The sequence below is a fragment of the Sphaerodactylus townsendi genome, linkage group LG03 (genome assembly GCF_021028975.2).
Source record: "Sphaerodactylus townsendi isolate TG3544 linkage group LG03, MPM_Stown_v2.3, whole genome shotgun sequence".
Taxonomy (NCBI): domain Eukaryota; kingdom Metazoa; phylum Chordata; class Lepidosauria; order Squamata; family Sphaerodactylidae; genus Sphaerodactylus; species Sphaerodactylus townsendi.
In genome coordinates, this window is record NC_059427.1 from 11179062 (window position 1) to 11201057 (window position 21996).

The 21996-nt window shown below is 43.9% G+C and overlaps 2 protein-coding genes across 2 annotated transcripts in view; one reads left to right on the top strand and one right to left on the bottom strand.

Annotated features, from left to right (window-relative positions):
- LOC125428646 (E3 ubiquitin-protein ligase TRIM7-like) overlaps positions 1-21996 on the bottom strand; it is a 178791-nt gene that overhangs the window by 87391 nt on the left and 69404 nt on the right. The gene's annotated exons all lie outside the window — the stretch shown is intronic.
- On the top strand, positions 15284-20787 carry LOC125428685 (zinc finger protein 271-like). Its single transcript, XM_048489201.1, has 2 exons — positions 15284-15370; positions 18455-20787. Exon 2 carries the CDS (start codon positions 18624-18626, stop codon positions 20415-20417), a length of 1794 nt encoding a protein of 597 aa, XP_048345158.1. The 5' UTR covers positions 15284-15370; positions 18455-18623; the 3' UTR covers positions 20418-20787.

The window sequence follows — 21996 nt, forward strand, 5'->3', positions numbered from 1 at the left end:
GCAAGCCCTGCCAGCTGCTGCTGGAGCGCATGGATGGGGGGGGGGGGGCATAGAAACCCCCACCCTTGCCCCTACCGGTTGTGCACTTCACACAGTGCATGCATGGGACTTTGAGTTCACACAACCAGGAGTCATTTGCACCAGTTTTTGCAATAGCCCTGCTAACTCTCCCTATGACTACAGCTTGATCAGCCGCCAGGGAAGAAAGGAAAATATTAATTTCTGTAGATGATTACAGCCGAGTCAGCCCCTGACTGCTGATTCTCTCTGATCATGTGTAGGGGAGTTCCTCCGGATCACAATCTGAAGCAAAGCAAAGCAAACCTGGCGCAGCGGTTTACTTTAGTAATGGTGCATTTATTAACGCTTTTCTGCCCCGCCTTTGATCACACCAGAAAAGTGCCGAAGCTTTCCTAGAAGGCTCTTTCCTCCCGATCTGTTGCATAGATGTGTGGGGCATAGGCTGGTCGTGATTCCGCAGGAACGAGAAGCACTCTGCACATGCTCAGGGAAATTCCAACTCAATTAAGCATTGAATACTATATTTGCAGAGCCGTGTCCTGCATTCAAGATGATGCCGGGGGGGGGGGGGGGGGCACTTTGATTCCGCCCAGTTCTTGCTATTCCCCATCACCCTCTTGCACCCCTCCATATTCCTCCAGCCATGCAAACCGGTGCGGTCACATGATGGGAAGCGGAAAAAGAAACAAACCTGACCAATTAACCTTCCCCTGCAAGAAACTGCCGGCTAGCATAGGTTCCAGCGCCTAGAAAACTGCATTAAAAGAGAGAAAGAAATTCCGTGGGCGCGTTTAGACGGGCGCGAGTGGATTCGGTTTTAGTGAAAACGGAGCAGAAGAGCCTGCAGCCAAAAGGGATCTTCCGGCGAGGCAGGAGGTTTGCTGTGCTCTGCTGCTGGTAAGATGCAGGGCAGAGAATGGGATAATGGTCCTCGTCTCATTTTATCCGATCCCTGGTCCATGTTGGGATTTTGCTTTCACAACGATCCTGCGAGGTAGGGTAGACTCAGAAAAAAGGAAAACAGTGGCTCGAGAGGTCCCCTTCTGGCTGAGCAGGGATTGGAACCCCGGTCCCTTCTGTTCAGTCCACCGCGCTTGCACATTTTCTCTTGCGACACTTATTTTTAAAAGCTCTTTAAACCTTCTGAGAGATTCGAACTGGCGACCACAGGAGTGCAGAAGGACAAGGAGCCCGGAGGGGTTGGTGTGCTGGTTTGTGGGGAAGACTTTTTGCTATGGATAAAGTTGGAGATGTTATGTAGCCATTGACGATGTTTGCTCCATGTTTGTAGGGAATTTTATCACCTTGCGTAAAAAACTGTAGGGTAATTTCTTCTCTTAAAGTTTTTATAGGGGCTCGCTGCAGTAAAATGCTGGAGGAAATTCACAGCATCATGTAGCGTTGCCAGCTCTGGTTGAGAGATACCTGGATATTTTGGAGGTGGGATTTGGGGAGAGGAGGGAATTCAGTGGGGTATAATACTGTAGAGCCGTGGTTCCCAACCTTTTTTCACTCCTGTACCTTTTGGCAATCAATTTCCCTAAAATTGTACCCCCTTATTAGCTTACCCCCAAATGCACGTGCCCCAGGTTAAGAACCATTGCCATAGAGTCAATCCTCCTGATGATAGCCTCTCTTTAGGTCTCTTTGTCCAGGTGGGAATAAAAATTCTGCCAACTTCTGTAGGGGAACTCATCTCTGTAATCTGGAGATCAGATGTAATTCTGGGAGATCTCCAGCCCCCACCTGGAGGTTGGCAAGCTTGAAGCTTGGGATAAAGAGTTAGGGACTGTAGAGTATACCACGGTGTGTAATTCATTCTTTCTGTTGCTGTAAGAAGGTTCCTACTGTGTAATTCAATGTGCCTTCGTTCAACATCCCATGCTCCTATTTAATTATTTCCTTCACCCCCGTTGCATCTATCTACTAGCAGTGGCGTAGGAGGTTAAGAGCTCGTGTATCTAATCTGGAGGAACCGGGTTTGATTCCCAGCTCTGCCGCCTGAGCTGTGGAGGCTTATCTGGGGAATTCAGATTAGCCTGTACACTCCCACACATGCCAGCTGGGTGACCTTGGGCTAGTCACAGCTTCTCGGAGCTCTCTCAGCCCCACCTACCTCACAGGGTGTTTGTTGGGAGGGGGGAAGGGCAAGGAGATTGTCAGCCCCTTTGAGTCTCCTACAGGAGAGAAAGGGGGGATAAAAATCCAAACTCTTCTTCTTCTCTTCTACTACAAGTCAAATCTTATTGTATTAGATACTCCACCCTGTTGATTGTACTGACGACTTATTCTGTACAATCCTGCTTGAGTCCCAGTGAGAGGTAGACTGCAAATAACGTAAAGATATACAAAATTAAAACGTAGTTGATGAACAGTCTATAAAAACCAAAACATTATATTTTAAAAGATGTATAAATCAATCTGCAAAAGCAGTGGTCATAAAACCATATTATTATTTTAACAGTCCCCTTCTGCACATGCGGAATAATGCACTTCCAATGTACTTTGAAGCTGCATTTTACTGTGCGGAATAGCAAAATCCACTTTCAAACAGTTGTGAAAGTGGATTGAATGTGCATTATTCTGCATGTGCGGAAGGGGCCTCAGAGAGCCAAACAAGATATTTGCTTTTTTAAAAAAGAGTTGGGTTCTGGCTTCCCACGGCCACACAGCAACTTTGGGAAATGGCTATTTAAAAACACAGCAGAACCTGTCTTGAATGTCACCGTAGGAGATGAAGGGCACCTGCCCCCCCCCCCCGCCCCCAGCTATTTTTCATGCCAATAAAGCACTGTGGAATGAAGTCATTTCCCTGTTTCTGCTGAACCACTGTTTCAGTGTGGAAAATGGCTTCAGGGAACATAGGAGCCCTTATTCTCCCTTTTGGTAGCATCTTGGGACTCCGCTCTATTTTTTTAATAAGCCATTTCTGTAGTAAACTCGAATTGGCTCCAGGGAACTTGGATTCAGCTTCTTTCTTTTTTTAAAGAAAAGCCAATGTTTAGTTTGTCTCAGAGAGAAAGGAAAATAAATCAGAGCAAATACGATTTAAAATATTGGTATCTTGACCTTCCTTCTCTAAGGCATACTGTGCAGCATACGAGATGGGCTCTTATAATCTCCCCCTGACCCTGCCAGGCCAAATAGCAGTCTTTTTCGTGACTCAGCAAGAATGAATAAGAGACACATCCCCTCCCTGACCTTAGTGATCTTTTTTATGCCTGGAACTCTGCAAGATTCCAATTTTATGATCAGTCTTGAAGCCGATACCTTGAAGCAAATTAAAAATGGAGATGGACCTGCAAGTGTTACTAAAGCTGAGCTTTCTAAATACTGCAAATAGACTGAAAGCCTTTTTTAAAAAAAAAAATAAGTGCTGGCTTTTTCTTTCAGTGCCAGCCGTGAAAAAGGGGCATGTGTACTGGGCAGAGTCATCCTTGTTATATTTTGCCACTTCTCAGCTATGAGAGCAGCGTGGTGTAGTGGTTAAAAGCATCAGACTGTAATTTGGAGAACTGGGTTTGATTCCTTCACTCGAAGCCTGCTGGGTGACCTTGGGCCAGTCACAGTTCTCTCAGAACTCGTTCGGCCTACACAGAGGCAGCCAATGAAAAGCCACTCCTGAATGTCTCTTGTCTTGAAAACCCTATGGGTTTGCCATAGTCGGCTAGCTTTCTTTCTTTCTTTCTTTCTTTCTTTCTTTCTTTCTTTCTTTCTTTCTTTCTTTCTTTCTTTCTTTCTTTCTTTCTTTTTTCTTTCTTTCTTTTTTTTTTTCTTTTTTTTTTTTTTTTTTTTTTTTTTTTTTCTTTTTTTTTTTTTTTTTTTCTCTCTCTCTCTCTCTCTCTCTCTCCCTCCCTCCCTCCCTACCTACCTACCTACCTACCTACCTACCTACCTACCTACCTACCTACCTACCTACCTACCTACCTACCTACCTACCTACCTACCTACCTACCTACCTACCTACCTACCTACCTACCTACCTACCTAATTATCATATTTATATACCGCCCCATCCCCTGAGGGCTCTGGGTGGTGAACAACAAAATAGTGTTACATAAACAGTAGCAGCAGCAAATAAATGTGACTTGATGAATTTTTTTGCCACCACATTTCTTAACAAGCGTAAGGAAAGATTGTTTTTTTGCTGAAATCCTGGCCAGAGTAGACAATACTGAGAGAGGAAAGCCAAAATTCTGACCGGGTATTGTGAGGCAGCTCACGAAGGGTTTTTTTTTTATACAGCATACAATCACAATACATAAGCATGATTAATAATAATTAAAATTAACCACTAAAAACAAGCCAGGGATAAATAAACAGCACAAATGCCATAAAACCATAAATTTGAAAATGATAATCCACACTAGATTATACACATTAATAAAAATTCAAAATCTAATTATACATACCCAAGAAGAATCCAGAGGAGAACATGTACAACATGCACACATACATACATACACAGATTTAGATAAACATACTTAAATATACGGCTGACAACAGACTGTGGAAACAGCTAAAAAGCTGAACCCCTTACTTAAAAGCCTGGATGAAAAGAAATGTTTTGGTCCGGCATCTAAAGGAGAATACACAGTGGTGGGATCCAAAAAATTTAGTAACAGGTTCCCATGGTGGTGGGATTCAAACAGTGGTGTAGCGCCAATGGGGCTGGACGGGGCATGATGGTGGTGTGGCCGGGCATTCCGGGGGCGGGGCATTAATAATTTCTCTGTTACTGTAAAAAACTCTTACTGTAAAAAAATTTTTCCTAATTTCCAGCTGGTATCTTTCTGTCCATAATTTAAACTCATTATAGCAAGTCCTATCGTCTACTGCCAACAGAAACAACTACTTCTCCTCTAATTGACTGCCTGTCAAATACTTAATACTTTCAAATACTTAATTTTGTTTCTAGAAATCAAAAGGAGGAGACTTTCCCTAAACAAGGAACTTTACCATATTTCTAAAACATGTTTTTAAAACAGCCCAACAGGGAGAATCATCCCGTTTTCTACCATCGCTAATCAGCCACATAGGAAACAACAGGACTTTATGATTTTTGGACCTAATGGAATTTCTAATGGAAAAGCAGACCCAATTAGTAACCCCCTCTCGGCACACACAAATAATTAGTAACCCACTCTCGGGAACTGGTGAGAACCTGCTGGATCCCACCTCTGAGAATACAGCAGACATCAAGCGAGTCTGAAGGGGAAGGGCTATGTAGTTGCTATGTGCCTCAACTGTGCACATGGGGTATTGATAGCTTACCAATGTATGCGTGTCACTTAGTCAAACTGGCTTTCTCTTCCAGTGTGTGATGTGCACTGAGGAATGAAGATGGAGGAAGCAGATGCACCAAGATCAGTTCTTGGGGAGAGTCTGGAAAGAGGAGGAAGAGACCTTCATGTCCTCAAAGTTGGGACCATGAGGGAATTTCTCTCTGGGCCTGGCCTTCAACTAGTTAAACAGGAACCAGAAGAGGGACTACAACAGGTCTGGGAAGAGCAATGGCAAGCACTTCTCGAGTCAGTGGCTTCTCCTCGCCCACAGAGTGGAAACCCAGGCCTGCTGGAGTCCTCAGCCAGGAGTGAAACTAAAGGTTTTCAGCTCTCCTCTGAGGGAGCCACAGCTGCCAACCAGAGGCTTAGCAGACACAGGGAGTCCCATAGCTTGCTAGACCTGAGTGGAGACATTTCACCGATCTCTGGGAGGCTGGAAGTCTCTTCTGGGAAAACGAAAGAAGAGACCGTGAATGAGGACGGCGTTGGTTTGGAAATGTGGCGGCAGCGCTTCAGGCATTTCTCCTACGAGGAGCGTGAGGGGCCTCGACACGCTTTCGATCATCTCCAGGAACTCTGCTGTCAGTGGCTAAAACCAGAGAGGCACACGAAGGAGCAGATCATGGAGCTGTTGATCCTGGAACAGTTCCTGGTCATCCTCCCACCGGAAATGCAGAGCTGGGTGAGGGAACGTGACCCTAAGAGCTGCAGCGAGGCAGTGAGCTTGGCGGAGAGTTTCTTGACAAGAAGGGCTGAAGAGGCCAAGAAACAGGAGCAACAGGTGAGAGATTGTTGTCATAATCAGCTGGAATGTGTCCAGAAGAGGGCAACCAAAATGGTCAAAGGTCTGAAATCCATGCCTTACAAAGAGTGGCTTAGAAAGCTGGGGATGTTTAGTCTGGAGAAACGAAGGTTATTGAAGGGATGCCATTTTGAAGAGGGAGCAAGCTTGTTTTCTGCTGCCTCGGAGACTAGGACATGGAATAATGGATTCAAGGTGCAGGAAAAGAGATTCCACCTAAACATGAGGAAGAACTTTCTGACCGTTAGGGCTGTTTGACAGTGGAATTAATTTAAAGTAAATTTAAAGGAATATATGCAGTTTCTTCACACCGTGTTACAACTGAGATGTGAGAAAGATGCTTCGGGGATGGGGCGGGATAGAAATTTGAAGCATGCATAAATGAATGAATGAATGAATGAATGAATGAATGAATGAATGAATGAATGAATAAGAAAGAAAGAATGAAAGAAAGAAAGAAAGAAAGAAAGAAAGAAAGAAAGAAAGAAAGAAAGAAAGAAAGAAAGAAAGAAAGAAAGAAAGAAAGAAAGAAAGAAAGAAAGAAAGAAAGAAAGATTTTGGCTGGCCAGGTCAGGAACTGTTTGCCTACGAGATACAGGAGAGTATTTTGTCCATACTTGTGGCTTTTGCTGCCCAAGCTCTTTCTAAGTGCCATATTGTGAGGACTTTACCTGAGACAGGGAGCCACAAATAAAAACCAGTCAGGTAGCCGCTGCTCTCGATAGCTTCCCACCCACTTCCAATGAAAACAGATCTGCATGCCCAGTAAATCTGAGCCATGCTAGGCAATCTGTCAAATAATCCAGTAATGCTTCAACCAATTCTTCAAAATGTAGAATACACCATTTCCCTCAGCCCTGAAATACAGCATCATTTTCTGAATTGTCTTTATCTTTCTCTTCTAGGCACTGGTACCACCTGAGGAGAGGGAGGAGTTGGAGAATTTGGTCAAGGCTGAACATTTGCCACTGAGCACTTTGAAGGCCGAGCCTGTTGGGCAGGACGGTGATGAGGAAGCCATCCTGAAGGGTACGAATTTCACAGGCCTAGATTATTGAATGCTGCACAATTACTCCATTGTGGAGAGCTGAATAAAGTGTCAGACTGGGGCTGAGAAAGAGTGATTTTTCTGAAGGAGTTATCTGCACTGGCTAGTGTAGTTTAAGGATTAACAATGTAACCCTAAACATAGCTGCACCCTTCTAAATCCCCTGAAAGATAAACCTCTGCTTAGAATGGCACTGCAGGAAAACAAATTGGGATCTGGGAGGGTGCTGGTTCAAATGTAGCCTCTGCCACAAACTGACCAGGTGGCCCTACACAAGCCACCTGTTCTCAGCTCTCTTCCATCTGTAACAGGAGGATATTAATTTTGGCCTACCTTACAGGGATGTTGGAACAAGACAACATGTGTGAAGAGCTAAGTGTTATAATCAGTCCTAAGAGTTCTGTGCCCTTGGTTGATGAAGCTTCTGACCACTGATTGGCTGTGCTGACGTTATGTCACAGAATGCTCTTGTCACAATCTCTCTTAACCAATCCAGAAGTATTGGAGGTGAAGGATGTTTATCCTTCGCTTCGCTTAAATACCTTAGGGCAGTCATAAAGTGACTGTTAGGCTCATTCCGCACATGCAGAATAATGCACTTTCAAACTGCTTTCAGTGCTCTTTGAAGCTATGCGGAATAGCAAAATCCACTTGCAAACAGTTGTGAAAGTGGTTTGAAAATGCATTATTTTGCGTGTGCAGAAGGGGCCTTAGAGATGAAAAGTGTTTTTGCCTGGCACACCTGAGCTTGTAGAACTAGCACCAGGCCAGTTTCTTTGGGATGGAAGCTTACAAATCTCGGTGCTACCACAGAGCGGACCCTGCCTCTTCTGCTCACCTGCTTTGCCAGGGGACCTTCAATATCAGGGTTTCTGAAACTGATCAGGGATGGACAGGTTCATAAAGGAGAAGGCTTTCTTTAAGATACTCCAAGCCCAGATAGCAAAGATTTTTTAATGAATAATAACCAGCAATCTGAATATTTAAAAGAGTTATGAGGCATCCTTCGTAGCTTCTACCTGTTAGCATTTTGAATCATTCAAAGTTTCGGGCAGTCTTCAAGGGCAGCCTCTATGGTAGTTCAACACTGACATATTCAGAGGTTACATAAGTAGCCAAATCACACCTCTCAAAGAACAATCACAATGGCTGAGCTGAGGCACCAGAACTTAGGACCAGATGGGTGAAGGAGAAATAGGCATGAGGAAGTCAGTAAATATGTTGTGTACAGTTCTGGGCACCGCAATTCAAGAAGAATGTTGACAAGCTGCAACGGGTCCAGAGGAAGGCAACTAAAATGGTGAAAGGTCTGGAATCTGTGCCCTTTGAGGAGAGACTTAGGGAGTTGGGTATGTTTAGTTGGGTGAAAAGAAGGTTAAGAGATGAAATGATAGCAATGTTTAGATATTTGAAGGGATGTCATGTTGGTGATGGAGCAAGTTTGTTTTCTGCTGCTCCAGAGACTAGGACCAGGAGTAATGGGTTCAAAGTGAAGGAAAAGAGGTTCCACCTAAACATCAGGGAAAACTTCCTGATAGTAAGGGCTGTCCCACAGTGGAATGCACTACCTCGGGCTGATTCCGCACGGGCCAAAAACAGCAGTGTGAAAACGGTGTGAAAATGGTGTAAAAGGGTTTAAAACAGTGTAAAAGGGTTAAAACTGTTTTCACACCGTTTTCACACCACTGTTTTTGGCCCATGCGGAATCAGCCTCAGAGTGTGGTGGAGTCTCCTTCTTTGGAGGTTTTTAAAGAGAGGCTGGATGACCATCTGGCAGGAGTGCTTTTTAGTGTGTGTGGTTTTTATTGCATTGTGCTTTTATTGGATTGCAGGGGCTTGGACTTGATGGCCCTTGGGGTCTCTTCCAACTCTAGGATTCTATGGTTCTAAGTAAGAAGGGGCTTTGAAGTAACCTCACAGTACTTGTTATCAAGACAATAGCACAGGAGGGATTTCTGCTAAATTTTTGGTTGTAGGATTCCAGTCTTCCTGTGTTTTCTGTTTTAATATTTATTCTGCTCACAAACAAAGCCTTTTTCACCTTCTGCTTATTTCCACAGAACCTGAGCACAGTCAGCTAGCTGAAGAAAAGAAAGCCTATCAGTGCTCCCAGTGTAGTAAAAGCTTCATGTGGAGATCCCACCTCACAAGGCACGAGAGAACACACACAGGAGAGAAACTGTACAGCTGCTCTACCTGTGGGAAAAGCTTTGCTCAGGCATCACATCTTGCCATTCACGAGAGAACCCACACGGGAGAGAAACCATATAAGTGTACAGTGTGTGAGAAAAGCTTCAACCAGAGTTCAGTCCTTTCACGACACATGAATAACCACATGGGGAAGAGAGAGTACAAAGGCCTTCACTGTGAGAAAAGCCAGCAGAGATCCCATCCTCCAAAAAACATGACAACCGACATGGGAGAGAAATTATACAAATGTGCGTGGTGTGAGAAAACTTTCAAAAAAATGTCTCAACTTCCGAAACATGAAAGAATTCATACAGGAGAGAAACCATTTTCATGTTTGACATGTGGGAAAAGTTTCATTGCTAACTCTGACCTTGTTGTACACGAGAGAATTCATACAGGAGAGAAACCATTTTCATGTTTGACGTGTGGGAAAAGTTTCGTTGCTAACTCTGACCTTGTTGTGCATGAGAGAATCCATACAGGGCAGAAACCTTACATATGTTCTTATTGCGGCAGGGGCTTCAGTAACAGTTCAGCTCTTGCCAAACACAAAAGGTTGCACACAGGAGAGAAACCGTATAAATGTTTGGCCTGTGGGAAGGGCTTCAGTGACACATCAGACCTTACCAAGCATAAGAGGACCCATACGGGAGAGAAGCCATACGAGTGCACTGACTGTGGGAAACGCTTTAGCGACAGCTCACAGCTGGCCAAACATGAAAGGACACACACAGAGGAGAAGCCATATGAATGCTCTGTCTGTGGGAAATGCTTCCGGGAGAGCTATCGCCTCATTAGACATGAGAGGAACCACACGGGAGATAAGCCGTACACTTGTGTGACATGCGGGAAAAGCTTCATTGACAAATCCGGCTGTGAGAAACATGAGAGGACTCACACAGGAGAGAAACCATACAAGTGTTCTGTCTGTGGCAGAAGCTTTAGTGAGAGATCAAACCTTCTCAGCCATTGCAGAGTCCACACAGGAGTAAAGCCATACAAGTGCGATGTCTGTGGCAAAAGCTTGAGCCGACGATTGCATTTGCTTAACCATTACAAAATACACACTGGAGAGTAACCTTATGAGTGTACTAACTGTGGCAAGAGTTTCATTCAAAGAACACAGCTTCTTATCCATGGGAGAGTCAATAAAGATTTCCTGTATTGGTTGCTTAATATTTTTATTAGTACCTAAACAGCTTAACAGTACAAAAGAGACAAAGAAAAATCACAAAGTACATTTACCATGAAGACTCCCAATTTCGTCTGCACTGAATATTAATACTAAAATATTATCATTTACTCTTTAGCAACATGATAAACATCACACTTTTCTCTGTTGTGGAAAGATAACGTTGCGGGGTGGGGGGAGTTTAGTAAGTGGTCTAGAAGCACCTGAAACTGGCATTGCTGACAGCAAATAGATGTGGACCTGATTCAGAAGAGCAGAAGATAAATATTATTTCATATCCAGGTGTAAAAAAAATTAGACTGTTTTTCAGTGGTGGGGAATAAGTTATTCATGGATGCTGTAGCTCAAAGATGTAAGGCAGAAGAAGGTGAAAACCAACAGAAAAACATACCTGTCACATTTTTATCACACCTTCACTCCAATGAACTCAGGGCATACACTTTTCTCCTCTCTCTCCCTTTAATTTATTGTCACAGCAGCCCTGTGAGTTAGGTTAGGCAACGACAGAATAATTAACTTATTGGCTGAGTAGGAACTGAGCCCGGATCTCTTCAGTTGTGTTACAGCAGGCTAGCCACTACTTCACACCGATTCACTGTGCTGGGACTCTAAAAAGTTTACATCTCTTTAACAATCAAGTCATCCATTCCTGAGATGAAACAAAGCTCAGAATATGAAAGGGAGCTGCCTGAAAAAGAAGTTTTCCTTTGTAGAGCCATGTCAGAGCACTCTGGAGTCACCAAGACAAATGCAACCCACAGTTTATTTATTTATTTTTATTTATTTATTTTTATTTTTCAAACTTATATACCGCCCAACCCCCGAAGCCACTCAGAGGACTGATCTACCTCCCATTGAAAAGCATTGGGGGTGTGGAGGGCAGGTCTACCTAATGCTTCTCAGTGGGCGGTAGAGCAGTCTTGCAAGCATTTGCGATTCTCATATTTGTGTTACCGCAAATTGCCAGGTAACAATAAGTGATTTCAGCTCAGCAACTTAATGAGGCGCAGGAAGCCGGCGTTTCTTCAAAGCAGGAAGGATTTTATTGCAAGTGATCTCTTGGCACAGCTCAGCAGAAAGGACCCCCACATGGCTGTGCCTCAGCCCTTTATACATTTCCCAGTAACCCAGAAAAGGGGAGTAGGGCAGTCCCACCCCCACAGTGCAAAACCCAGGAAGGGGGCGGTCTCCTTCCATCTAATACAGAGAAAAATCCTAGAACGCCAAAGGGAGAAAACAGTCCCTTTGCACATGCTGATGAGATCAAATCCCAGAAGAAAAGCTAGCACCTTCTTGCCTGAGGTGGTTCCTTGGGAGTGTTAGGCAGAGACAAATTCAAATGATCCAATGAGTTCTTGGATCCTGGAAGTAAGGATGTGAACAGTCCAATGAGCTTCTGGATCCTGAGAGTAAAACTTCAAACAGTCCAATAGCAAAACAGGGTGACATCCTTTGTTAGTCAAAAGGCCCTTTTGTTGGTGAAGATGGGATTACCTGGGTGTTGGTCTAAACTGAATTCCAGGACTAGTTTCCTTGTCCCTTAATATCAACCTTTCTGGCCACTGCTTTGGCCGTCAGACACAAATTTCAAAAGTAACATTTCTAAACTTAAATGTTAGGGAAACCTTAAAGGATAAACACATGTACTTATACTTATGGGCAAGACTTTACAGATACTTATTGGCATGGCTTTCTTAAATCTAACAATAACAAAACCTTAAACTAACAGAAGAACCTAACTAAACTAACATCCTAAACTGCAGGCACATCACAAATTCAACTTAAAAGGGGCTTTTAATACATCCTAGAAAGGCATAAACAAGAGGGAAACCATATAGCATTGGCACAAACATACATATGCATTCTCTGTGAACCTTATGGAGGCTTCTGAACCACACAAGTCTCCGTGTCCAGGCATGGAGCCAGTGTAGCTAGGCAACCTGACTTCAGGAAAATATTTTGTTTATTTTCCCATCGGTAACATTTGCATCTGAGCTTCTTCCTCTTTCTGTTTGGGGCACCTAACTAAATTGACAGACAGTGGCCTCAGGACTGACTCTGGGGTTGGCAATTGCTCTGGAGGAAAACATGACCCATTTCTTTAATGGAGATTTAATATGATTTAGCATAAGACTCCCAATTCCAAGGTGGGAAATTCTTGGAAATTTGGGGGTGGAAATAATGTGAAGGGTATTTGATTAAAAGAGATACTTATTAGCAAAGATGTAGAAGCAGCATCTAGTGGGAAAGAGCCAGAGATACCTTGAGTTGCTTTGTATAAAAGTTTACTAAATTAAAAGGGGTATGGTTACATGGAATAAAACAAATAAATGCTGTACTGTTCTGTTACATATTTGGCTATACTATCTATACCAGTGATGGTGAACCTTTTCGAGACCGAGTGCCCAAACTGCAACCCAAAACCCACTTATTTATCTCAAAGTGCCAACATGGCAATTTAACCTGAATATTGAGGTTTTAGTTTAGAAAAAATGGTTGGCTCCAAGGCGTGCATTACTTGGGAGTAAGCTTGGTGGTAGTCGGTGGCTTTGCTTTGAAGCAACCATGCAACGCTTCAAATGGATGAATCACGACCCTAGGAGGGTTTAGAAGCAAGCCCATTGCCAGCAACCGAGCTTACTCTGAGGTAAGGGATTGTGCTTTAGTTCTTCCCATGAAAATCAGTGGGGTTTAAGAGCACTTAACAGGGTTACCTACATGTTGTGCCCAGCAGCCCAGGCCAGCCTAGATGTGTGTGTGTGGGGGTGCGATTTTCTGCCCCCCACATGATGAACTCTGTGCACGCATGCCCACAGGGAGGGCTCTGAGTGCCACCTCTGGCACCCATGCCATAGGTTCGCCACCACTGATCTATACACTGCACTTAAGACTACATCTTGCTATTCCTTCCCACATCTCTCTGTCCACATGATCTTCTCTGCTGAAGCAAAACTAACATGCTAGCAATGGCTATCTGACTGACTAATAGGCAATCAATAGGTCAGCTCATTACAATATCACCCCAACATCCTGTTTACATACAAACAGTTAGCCCTTTTATGACTGTGGCAGGCACTTGCAAATACCAACTGGCAAGTGGAGGAACCTCAGCAGTGTATAAATTCTATACTCCCCACCCTCCAAAGCACCCATTTTATCCAGGAGAACCAATCTCTGTAATTTGTGTAATTCCAGGAGATCTCTGGGTCCCAACTGGAGGTTGGCAACGCCAGTTATCAACCCGGTGGTTATGTTTGTTGGGATATTCAGCCTTGTTTGCATGCAGCAGCAACACAAGCAGCAGGGAATTCTGGGAAGCTGCGCAAACATTCTAAAGGTGACAGTTAAAAAACAGTTGGAAGTGTTCTGTTCTCTCACTGACTTGCTGACTGACTGACTAAGTGAAAAGATGTTCTCTGTGCTCTGTAAACCAAATGCTATGTAAAAAGTGTTCTGAAAAAGATATGTTCTCGCAACCAAACTAACAAACTATTGTTAGGCACAGGTCAAAAGCCCTGTCTTCAAGGCAATAGCTGGTTGTAAATAACCATCCCAAAGCTTCTTCAGTGTTCAGAAATTTATTGTTTTCTTTCAATTCTGCGCAGAGAGAGGGAACTCTCCTTTGTCAAGCAGGACAGAGAGGAGGTTCGGAGTGCTGCCGTCTGTGTAACATAATTTATAGCTGTAAAAACATACCTCCTTGTCTTTTGCTCATTGGTTTGAGTCAAGAAGACATACAGACCTGGTCATTTCATCCCACCTCTTACCACACCTTGCCCACTCCCATTTTTAGTGAAACTTAAGTCAAAAACACCTTACGTAAAAGGTTTCCATAACAACTAAGTTTCTACTTCATCTTTATCTGTATTTGTGAGCTTCTGCTAACTTCTTATCTCTACTGAGGGGCCCTGTTTTCCTACAAATCTAAAGCCTCTGTGTCAGGCTGCCCCATGAGTTTCGTTTCTTCCAACGAAAGTAAGTTTCTGAAGTGCTTGGTGCCCCGTGAATTACACTCACTCATATAACTTGTATGATGGCTTAAAACATTATAAGCTTAGCATATCCATATCACTATGAGCCGTGCATGTATCTATCTATCTCTATATATGTGATACTTTATTGATATGTATATAGTGTATATGTTTTCTCTCTCAGTTAAAGTTCTCCTTATGTTTATGAACTTCTGAGGTAAAACGGTTGGTCTTTTTGAGAGATAACTATTCTCATTTCACAATCCACATTTCTGCTCGTTACTCTGCTTGACAGGATGATGTATTCTAAATATACCTGTTGCCCTTCAATATTTACTTGCATTCCTTTAAAACATAGGTGTCAAACTTGCGGCCCTCCGGATATTATGGACTACAGTTCCCATCACCCCCTGCCAGCTGGCAGGGGGTGATGGAACAGCAATGCATCAGAGGGCGTGAAGTTATTTACCCTGTCACCTAAAAGCTTCAAGCGTCTCTATCATTATTAAAGGGGAAGGACAAGGGGAGGGTGGGGAAGGTCTTTTTAAAGGGGCAGGAGGAGACAGTGTGGGGACAGTAAGGGCAAATCCAAAACCTTCGGCGACCGCCAGTGAGCATGCTCAGGGGGACCGTGCAGCGCTCCTTTTCTATATCATAATAAGAGGCTGCCTCCTTTGCGAGGCCTGCTGTTGATTCGCTCCGTCTGACTTATGAATTATCTCTTTCCAACGGGGGAACCTGCTCAACTGTTTTGTGCGCTTCCTTACAAAGAGCTACGTAGCAACCTCAGGTATGGGCTTCCTCGGGAGGAGGGGAAATTTGGACACTACGGCAATTGTGACTGCGGCGGCCCCGATCCGGGTAGGTTGAGGCTTGCAACTCCACGGCCTCTCTTTTATGCTCCAGCAGGAAGGAAAGCAGCGCTTTTAAAAAAAAAGCAAAGTATTTAATTGCTTAGCGACGGAGGGCGTCGAGCGCAAAGCGTTTCGAAGGCCCAGAGGGTTTTGCATGATTGCATTTTGCAAGATCCTCCGAGCCCCGATACCTCTGTTTCCCACCCCCTTTATGTCTCTTATTCTTTTATCTCTGCTGGTCCCTTTCTCTGTTCCTACCGGTACTTGGGCAGAGAAAAACAAAGGCTATGAGATCCAGGAATGATATCTTCCGTTTACGCGCACCCACCAATCCAACTATCCCGCTTTCTTCAAGCACGCTTTTGGCGCAGGGACCACGTAGTTTTCCTTCCCCCGGAGATTGTGCTCTAAAGGCTCATTCCGCACATGCAGAATAATGCGCACTTTGGAAACTTCTTACGTTCCGAGAATTGCTCTTTGAAGCTATGCGGAATGGCAAGAGAATGCCACTTGCAAACAATGAAGTTGGCGAAGAGTGGTTTGAAAACCCGCCCTAAAAGCGTGTTCTGGTAAGGATTCTCGAGGAGCGGGGGCGAGTGGGGGGGGGGGGAGTCTTATAGATACTGCTTTCTTCGAAAGAGTTGTGGGTTTTAATTTGGAATACTTTTCTATCCACATTTACCTGCAATAATCCTCCATTGTATATTAATGGGACTTACTCCTGGGCTTGAAATGTTCTTAGGGTTGCACAGATCCTGATGAAACAGATTTCTGTATTGCTGGGAGACCACTCAAAAGGCTACCTGTCACGAAAACATTTGTGAAGCTTCACGGTGTGTGGCTGCAGTCTGATCGTTTTAGCTCCTGACATTTCACCTGCATCTGTGGCTGGCATCTTCAGAGGCACGTGCAGAATAATGCACTTTTTTATGACTATAGATATCTGACGAAGCGACCTTTGACTCTCAAAAGCTTACACCCTGAAAATCTTGTTGGTCTCTCTCTAAGGTGCTACTGGATTCAAATCTTGCTGTTTGGCTGATCAACACAACAACCATATGAAACTGAAATGTTTATGAACATTCCAGTTCCTCAGAGGTTTTTTGTTAAAAAAAATACTACTGTGTATGGATTTATTTGAAGAAACCCAGAATCCTTCTATGGAATTCATAAAATTTATATAATGAGTTTATTTACGAATCATTATTTGCCACTTTATACCAACGTCTCTAGAATTAAAACACACAGGTTAAAGACAATTAAAAACACAATAAAATAATCATAAATAAGATATAAGAAGAAGAAGAGTTTGGATTTATATCCCCCCTTTCTCTCCTGTAGGAGACTCAAAGGGGCTGACAATCTCCTTGCCCTTCCCCCCTCACAACAAACACCCTGTGAGGTAGGTGGGGCTGAGAGAGCTCCGAGAAGCTGTGACTAGCCCAAGGTCACCCAGCTGGCGTGTGTGGGAGTGCACAGGCTAATCCTGAATTCCCCAGATAAGCCTCCACGAAGCTCCAGGTGGCAGAGCTGGGAATCAAACCCGGTTCCTCCAGATTAGATACACGAGCTCTTAACCTCCTACGCCACTGTTGCTCCCAATTAAAACAGCAATAAAACAGTATTAAAATAACCCGCCCCACCCCCAGGCCAGCAGCTGTAGCTAGCCAAATGCCTGAGCAAAGAGGAAGGTCTTTGCTATGCATCCAAACCCATAAAGGGTAGGCCCATGGCAGATCTCAGTTGTGTATCTTGGGTATTGTGAGGGGCACTGTTGGAACAAAGGATCAGAGAGGCATGTATCAAAGGGTACTATGCTGGAGAAGAGTGGAGAAGTTGCCTTTGGTTGAAATTATCTTTTGAAACCCATGAGGGTTTTAGGTAAGATTGTCAGTTGACCTGTGGAAAGGGAAAAAAATGAAATATAACACCTGTAATAGAGGCTTAAGGGGATGTTATTTACCAGGTGACATTATTTATCTCCGTGCCACGAAAAAGCTTCACCTGCCCCTTCCCACATAGAAGCCTCAGCTAAAGGGGCTTGGAAAAGATTTCCCCTCCCCACACACATACCCATGTGCAATTTTATTAAACACAGGTCACAAATTTGCAAGCCTACTTACATGTGTATTAAATTCCCCATATTATGCTTGGATGTCATTCATTTATGAAGGAGTTAAAATTGTTTAGGTACATCCAAAGCTAATAGAAATTTAGCATGCAAACAGCTTGAGGCAACTCTCTCTTTCAGATGTTTTGATGTTTCTCTCCTGAAAGCCTACGATGTGATGTGTACCTCGTGAATCTTCTGGCTGGAGAATAGCCAAATCAAGTTGTCATTCACAAAAAGATTAAAATGTTAAAAATCCCACTGCTTAGAGAGAGAGAGAGAGAGAGAGGAGAGAGAGAGAGAGAGAGAGAGAGAGAGAGAGAGAGAGAGTGAGAGAGTGAGAGAGTGAGAGAGTGAGTGTGTTAACAAGAGAATGCTGACCAAATGCACAACTTTGGTAAAGAAAGTAAAAAAACCACTTTAACTAATAGGATAGAGCCTAGAGACGCATGATATGGCAGTTTTTATTGATCATATTTGAATTTGTACAATTTTTAAATATTTCTTGAATCATGTTCAGTCTGTGGTCTACTAAGACGCCCAGATCCCCTTCACATGTCATGTTGTCAAGGTATCACCAGGTATCTCAGTAGTGCATTTTTTCTGCCTATGTGTAGTATCTTGTATTTATCTCTGTTGAAATTCATAAGAACATAAGAACATAAGAACAAGCCAGCTGGATCAGACCAGAGTCCATCTAGTCCAGAGTTGGCTCAGACAAGGAATAAGACAGCACTGCAAGGACACCCAAGCTTTAAGAAGTGTTACTGGCTGAGTGAGGAATCTGGGAATTGTAGTCCCATCAGCCCCTCTGTACTTGCAAAATGGCACTCTCTGAACTACATCTCCCAGAGTCCTTCACTTTTACTGATTTGTCGTCAGGAACACGCTGCTCAATTATATAGTAAGATAGGTTAAAGATGCATGTTCTGATTGCCTTTATTAATAATTTAAAAAACTAATTTTTGTTTCCTCCAATAGACAATGAACAGATGAGTAGGATTGAGGAGGTTTATCAGGTGCAAAGAACTGAGCAAGAACAAATGTTGCAGAGAAGAGATAAAATGTCAATTTCTCACTTCCATGAAGAAGGAGGGACAGCTGTAAATCATCACAAAGAGAGGCATCTGAGAAACCCCTAGCAAAGAATATGGACACTGCCGTTCCTTGTGTGGAGGCTTCCCAAGATCTATGCAAAGGCGCAGTTCACAAGCGAATGTATAAATCTCAGACTGCAAGGACATGCAATGAGTGTGGAAAAAACTTCGCCCAGGCTTCGAACCTTTTGGCACATAAAAGAATCCATACAGGCGAGAAACCATATAAATGTTCACACTGTGGGAAAAGCTTCACGGAAAGGTCCAACCGTAACAGGCATCAGAGAACCCATTTGGGAGAGAAACCATATCCATGTGTGGACTGTGGGAAAAGTTTCAGCTTTAGGTCGGACCTCATTAGACATGGGATTACCCATACTGGAGAGAGACCATACAAATGTTCAGAGTGTGGAAAAAGCTTCAGCCATGCCTCAACTTTAATTAGGCATGAGAATATTCATACAGGAGAGAAACCGTATTCCTGTACAGACTGTGGGAAAAGCTTCACCCAGAGTTCATCCCTTTTAGCGCACAAAAGGCTGCACACAGGAGAAACGCCATTCATATGCCCTGTGTGTGGAGAGAGTTTCAACTGGAAATCACACCTGGTGACGCACAAAAGAACCCACACAGGGGAGAGGCCATACAAATGCACCAAGTGTGGGAAAAGTTTCATTGAAAAGTCCAAACTGAATAGACACCAGAGGACACATACAGAAAAAAAACTTTACGAATGTTCAGAGTGTGGGCGAATATTTAGTATTAGAGCCAATCTCATTCGGCATGAAATAGCCCACAGGGGAGAGAAGTTGTACATGTGTTTCAGCTGTGGCAAAAGCTTCAACCAGTCCTCCAAGTTGATAAGGCATGAAAGGATTCACACTGGAGAAAAACCTTATTCCTGTACAGACTGTGGGAAAAGCTTCAACCAGAGCTCCGAACTGCTTAGGCATGAGAGAATCCACACTGGAGAGAAACCTTACAAATGTTCCATTTGTGGGAAAAGTTTCAATCGGAGATCACACCTCAATGCACACAAAGCAACCCATATCGGAAGTCAGTCGTGCAAATGGCCAGATGGTGTAGCACGCTGTCATCCTAGTTCACTCCGTATTGCAGAGGACCAGCCTCATAAATGCTTGGACAGTGAAGAGCAGCACAGTCCTGGCTCACTCCTTATTTCTGGCATGAACCTGAACAGGCAAACATACGCAGATGGCCAGCTGCACGAATGGTCAAACAACGAAACAAGCTACACCCATCGTCCTTTCCTTGTTGCAAGTTTGAATCCACAGGAGAGGATTCTTACCAACGACTTGCCGAATAAATGCTTAGGCCATGGAGCGAGTTGTAATCACAACTGTTTGCTTATAACCAATGTGGACACTCAGGAGGACATGGTTGCAGGGGGCTGGTCGTATAAACGCCTCAATGGTGATGGAAACTATGACAATCCCTCGCTCGTTGTAACAGACGTGAGTTCCCCCCAAGAAGAGAAAGTGTTTAAATGCTCCGAGTGTGGAAAGACCTTCAACTGGAGATCTCACTTTATTCGGCACAAAAGAATCCACACAGGTGAAAAACCGTATTGTTGTGTGGACTGTGGGAAAAGCTTCAACCGGAGATCTCACCTTGTTAGACACAGGAGGACTCATGCAGGGCTGAGGCAGTATGATCAGACTGAGGGAGAAGCCTCAGTCGAGAATCTACTTCCCTTAAACGCAGAATCCGGACAGGAAGGTGATAATGTAAACACACAGCCTGAAGAAGGACAGTCTGTTGTGGCTCACACTGTATTACATTCCGGAGAAGTTGAATGGGAGACAAATCTTGCAGAAGTTCAATGATATTATAAGGATTAAGCATAAAATAATCTGTTCTAGGACAGGAGCCTTGTCGGAATAGTGCCAGTTAGATGTCTGTTCTCAGATGACACAGGAGACTTCATGCAAAGATGTTACCGGTCTGAAGTCTGCTGGGTGATCTTGGGCTAGTGTTAGTTCTCTCAGAACTCTCTCAGCCCCACCTACCTCACAAGGTGTCTGTTGTGAGGAGAGGGAGAAAAGGAGTTTGTAAGCTGCTTTGAAACCCTTTGCAGTTGAGAAAAGGGGGGTATAAATTGAGACTCTTCTAGCAATTTTTATTTTTTCAGTTTCATTTGCTGGTTGAAAAGATGTGGGTGGTTGTTCTGGGCTTCTCAGATAGTATTCTAAAACACATTTAGAAGAAGAAGAAGAAGAAGAAGAGTTTGGATTTATATCCCCCCTTTCTCTCCTGCAGGAGACTCAAAGGGGCTTACAATCTCCTTGCCCTTCCCCCCTCACAACAAACACCCTGTGAGGTAGGCGGGGCTGAGAGAGCTCCGAGAAGCTGTGACTAGCCCAAGGTCACCCAGCTGGCGTGTGTGGGAGTATGCAGGCTAATCTGATTTCCCCAGATAAGCCTCCACAGCTCAGGCGGCAGAGCTGGGAATCAAACCCGGTTCCTCCAGATTAGATACATGAGCTCTTAACCTCCTACGCCACTGCTATTATTATTTGGTAATAAATCAGTGGGATGGGATCTGTTCCTTGCAAACAGCAACTAAAATGTTAAACATGTTCCAGGACTGTATCACATCAGAATCTAGGTGGTAGAATTGTCCTCTACTGAAAAACCACATATAAAACAAGAGTAATTCTAGCCCAGGGGTCTGCAACCTGCGGCGCTCCAGATGTTCATGGACTACAATTCCATTCAGCCACTGCCACCATGGCCAATGGTGGCAGGTGCTGATGGGAATTGTAGTCCATGAACATCTGGAGAGCTGCAGGTTGCAAACCCCTGTTCTAGCCTAATAATTTCCAGCTCTGTAGATGCATGGGTATTTCTCCCATGCATGTAAGCCAGGCACTGAAGAAATACAAACCAGAATGGTTTTAGCCCTCTGTCAACTTTTGCACAAGGCAGGCTTTATAAATACACATTCCATCTTTCTCCACAGAATTGATTGCACACCACATGTAAATGCAGCTACATGTGCACATGTATGTGACCCTTGCTTGTGATTATCGTCATGAGGGTTTCACAATCTTTCCTGCACAGAAGCCGTCTTTGTATAGAAAAGTGGGTAAAGTGTGAATCAGCTCTTGCATGCAACATACAGTGAAGCACTTTCCTGGAAGTCAGCCCCATGGAGTAGATACTTCGATAGATTCCACTGAAGTTGAACAGCTTAGGGTTACCCTGTAAATGAATTTATGCTCTAGGGGTGTTAGGGAGCCTTAACATGATGGTAAAAATTTATACAAACTGAGAACTGCTGGATTAGTCCAGTGGTCCATCCGGTCAAGGGCCCCTTCCACACATGCAGAATAATGCACTTTCAATCCATTTTCACAATTGTTTGAAAGTGGGTTTTGCTATTCCGCACAGTAAAACCCAGCT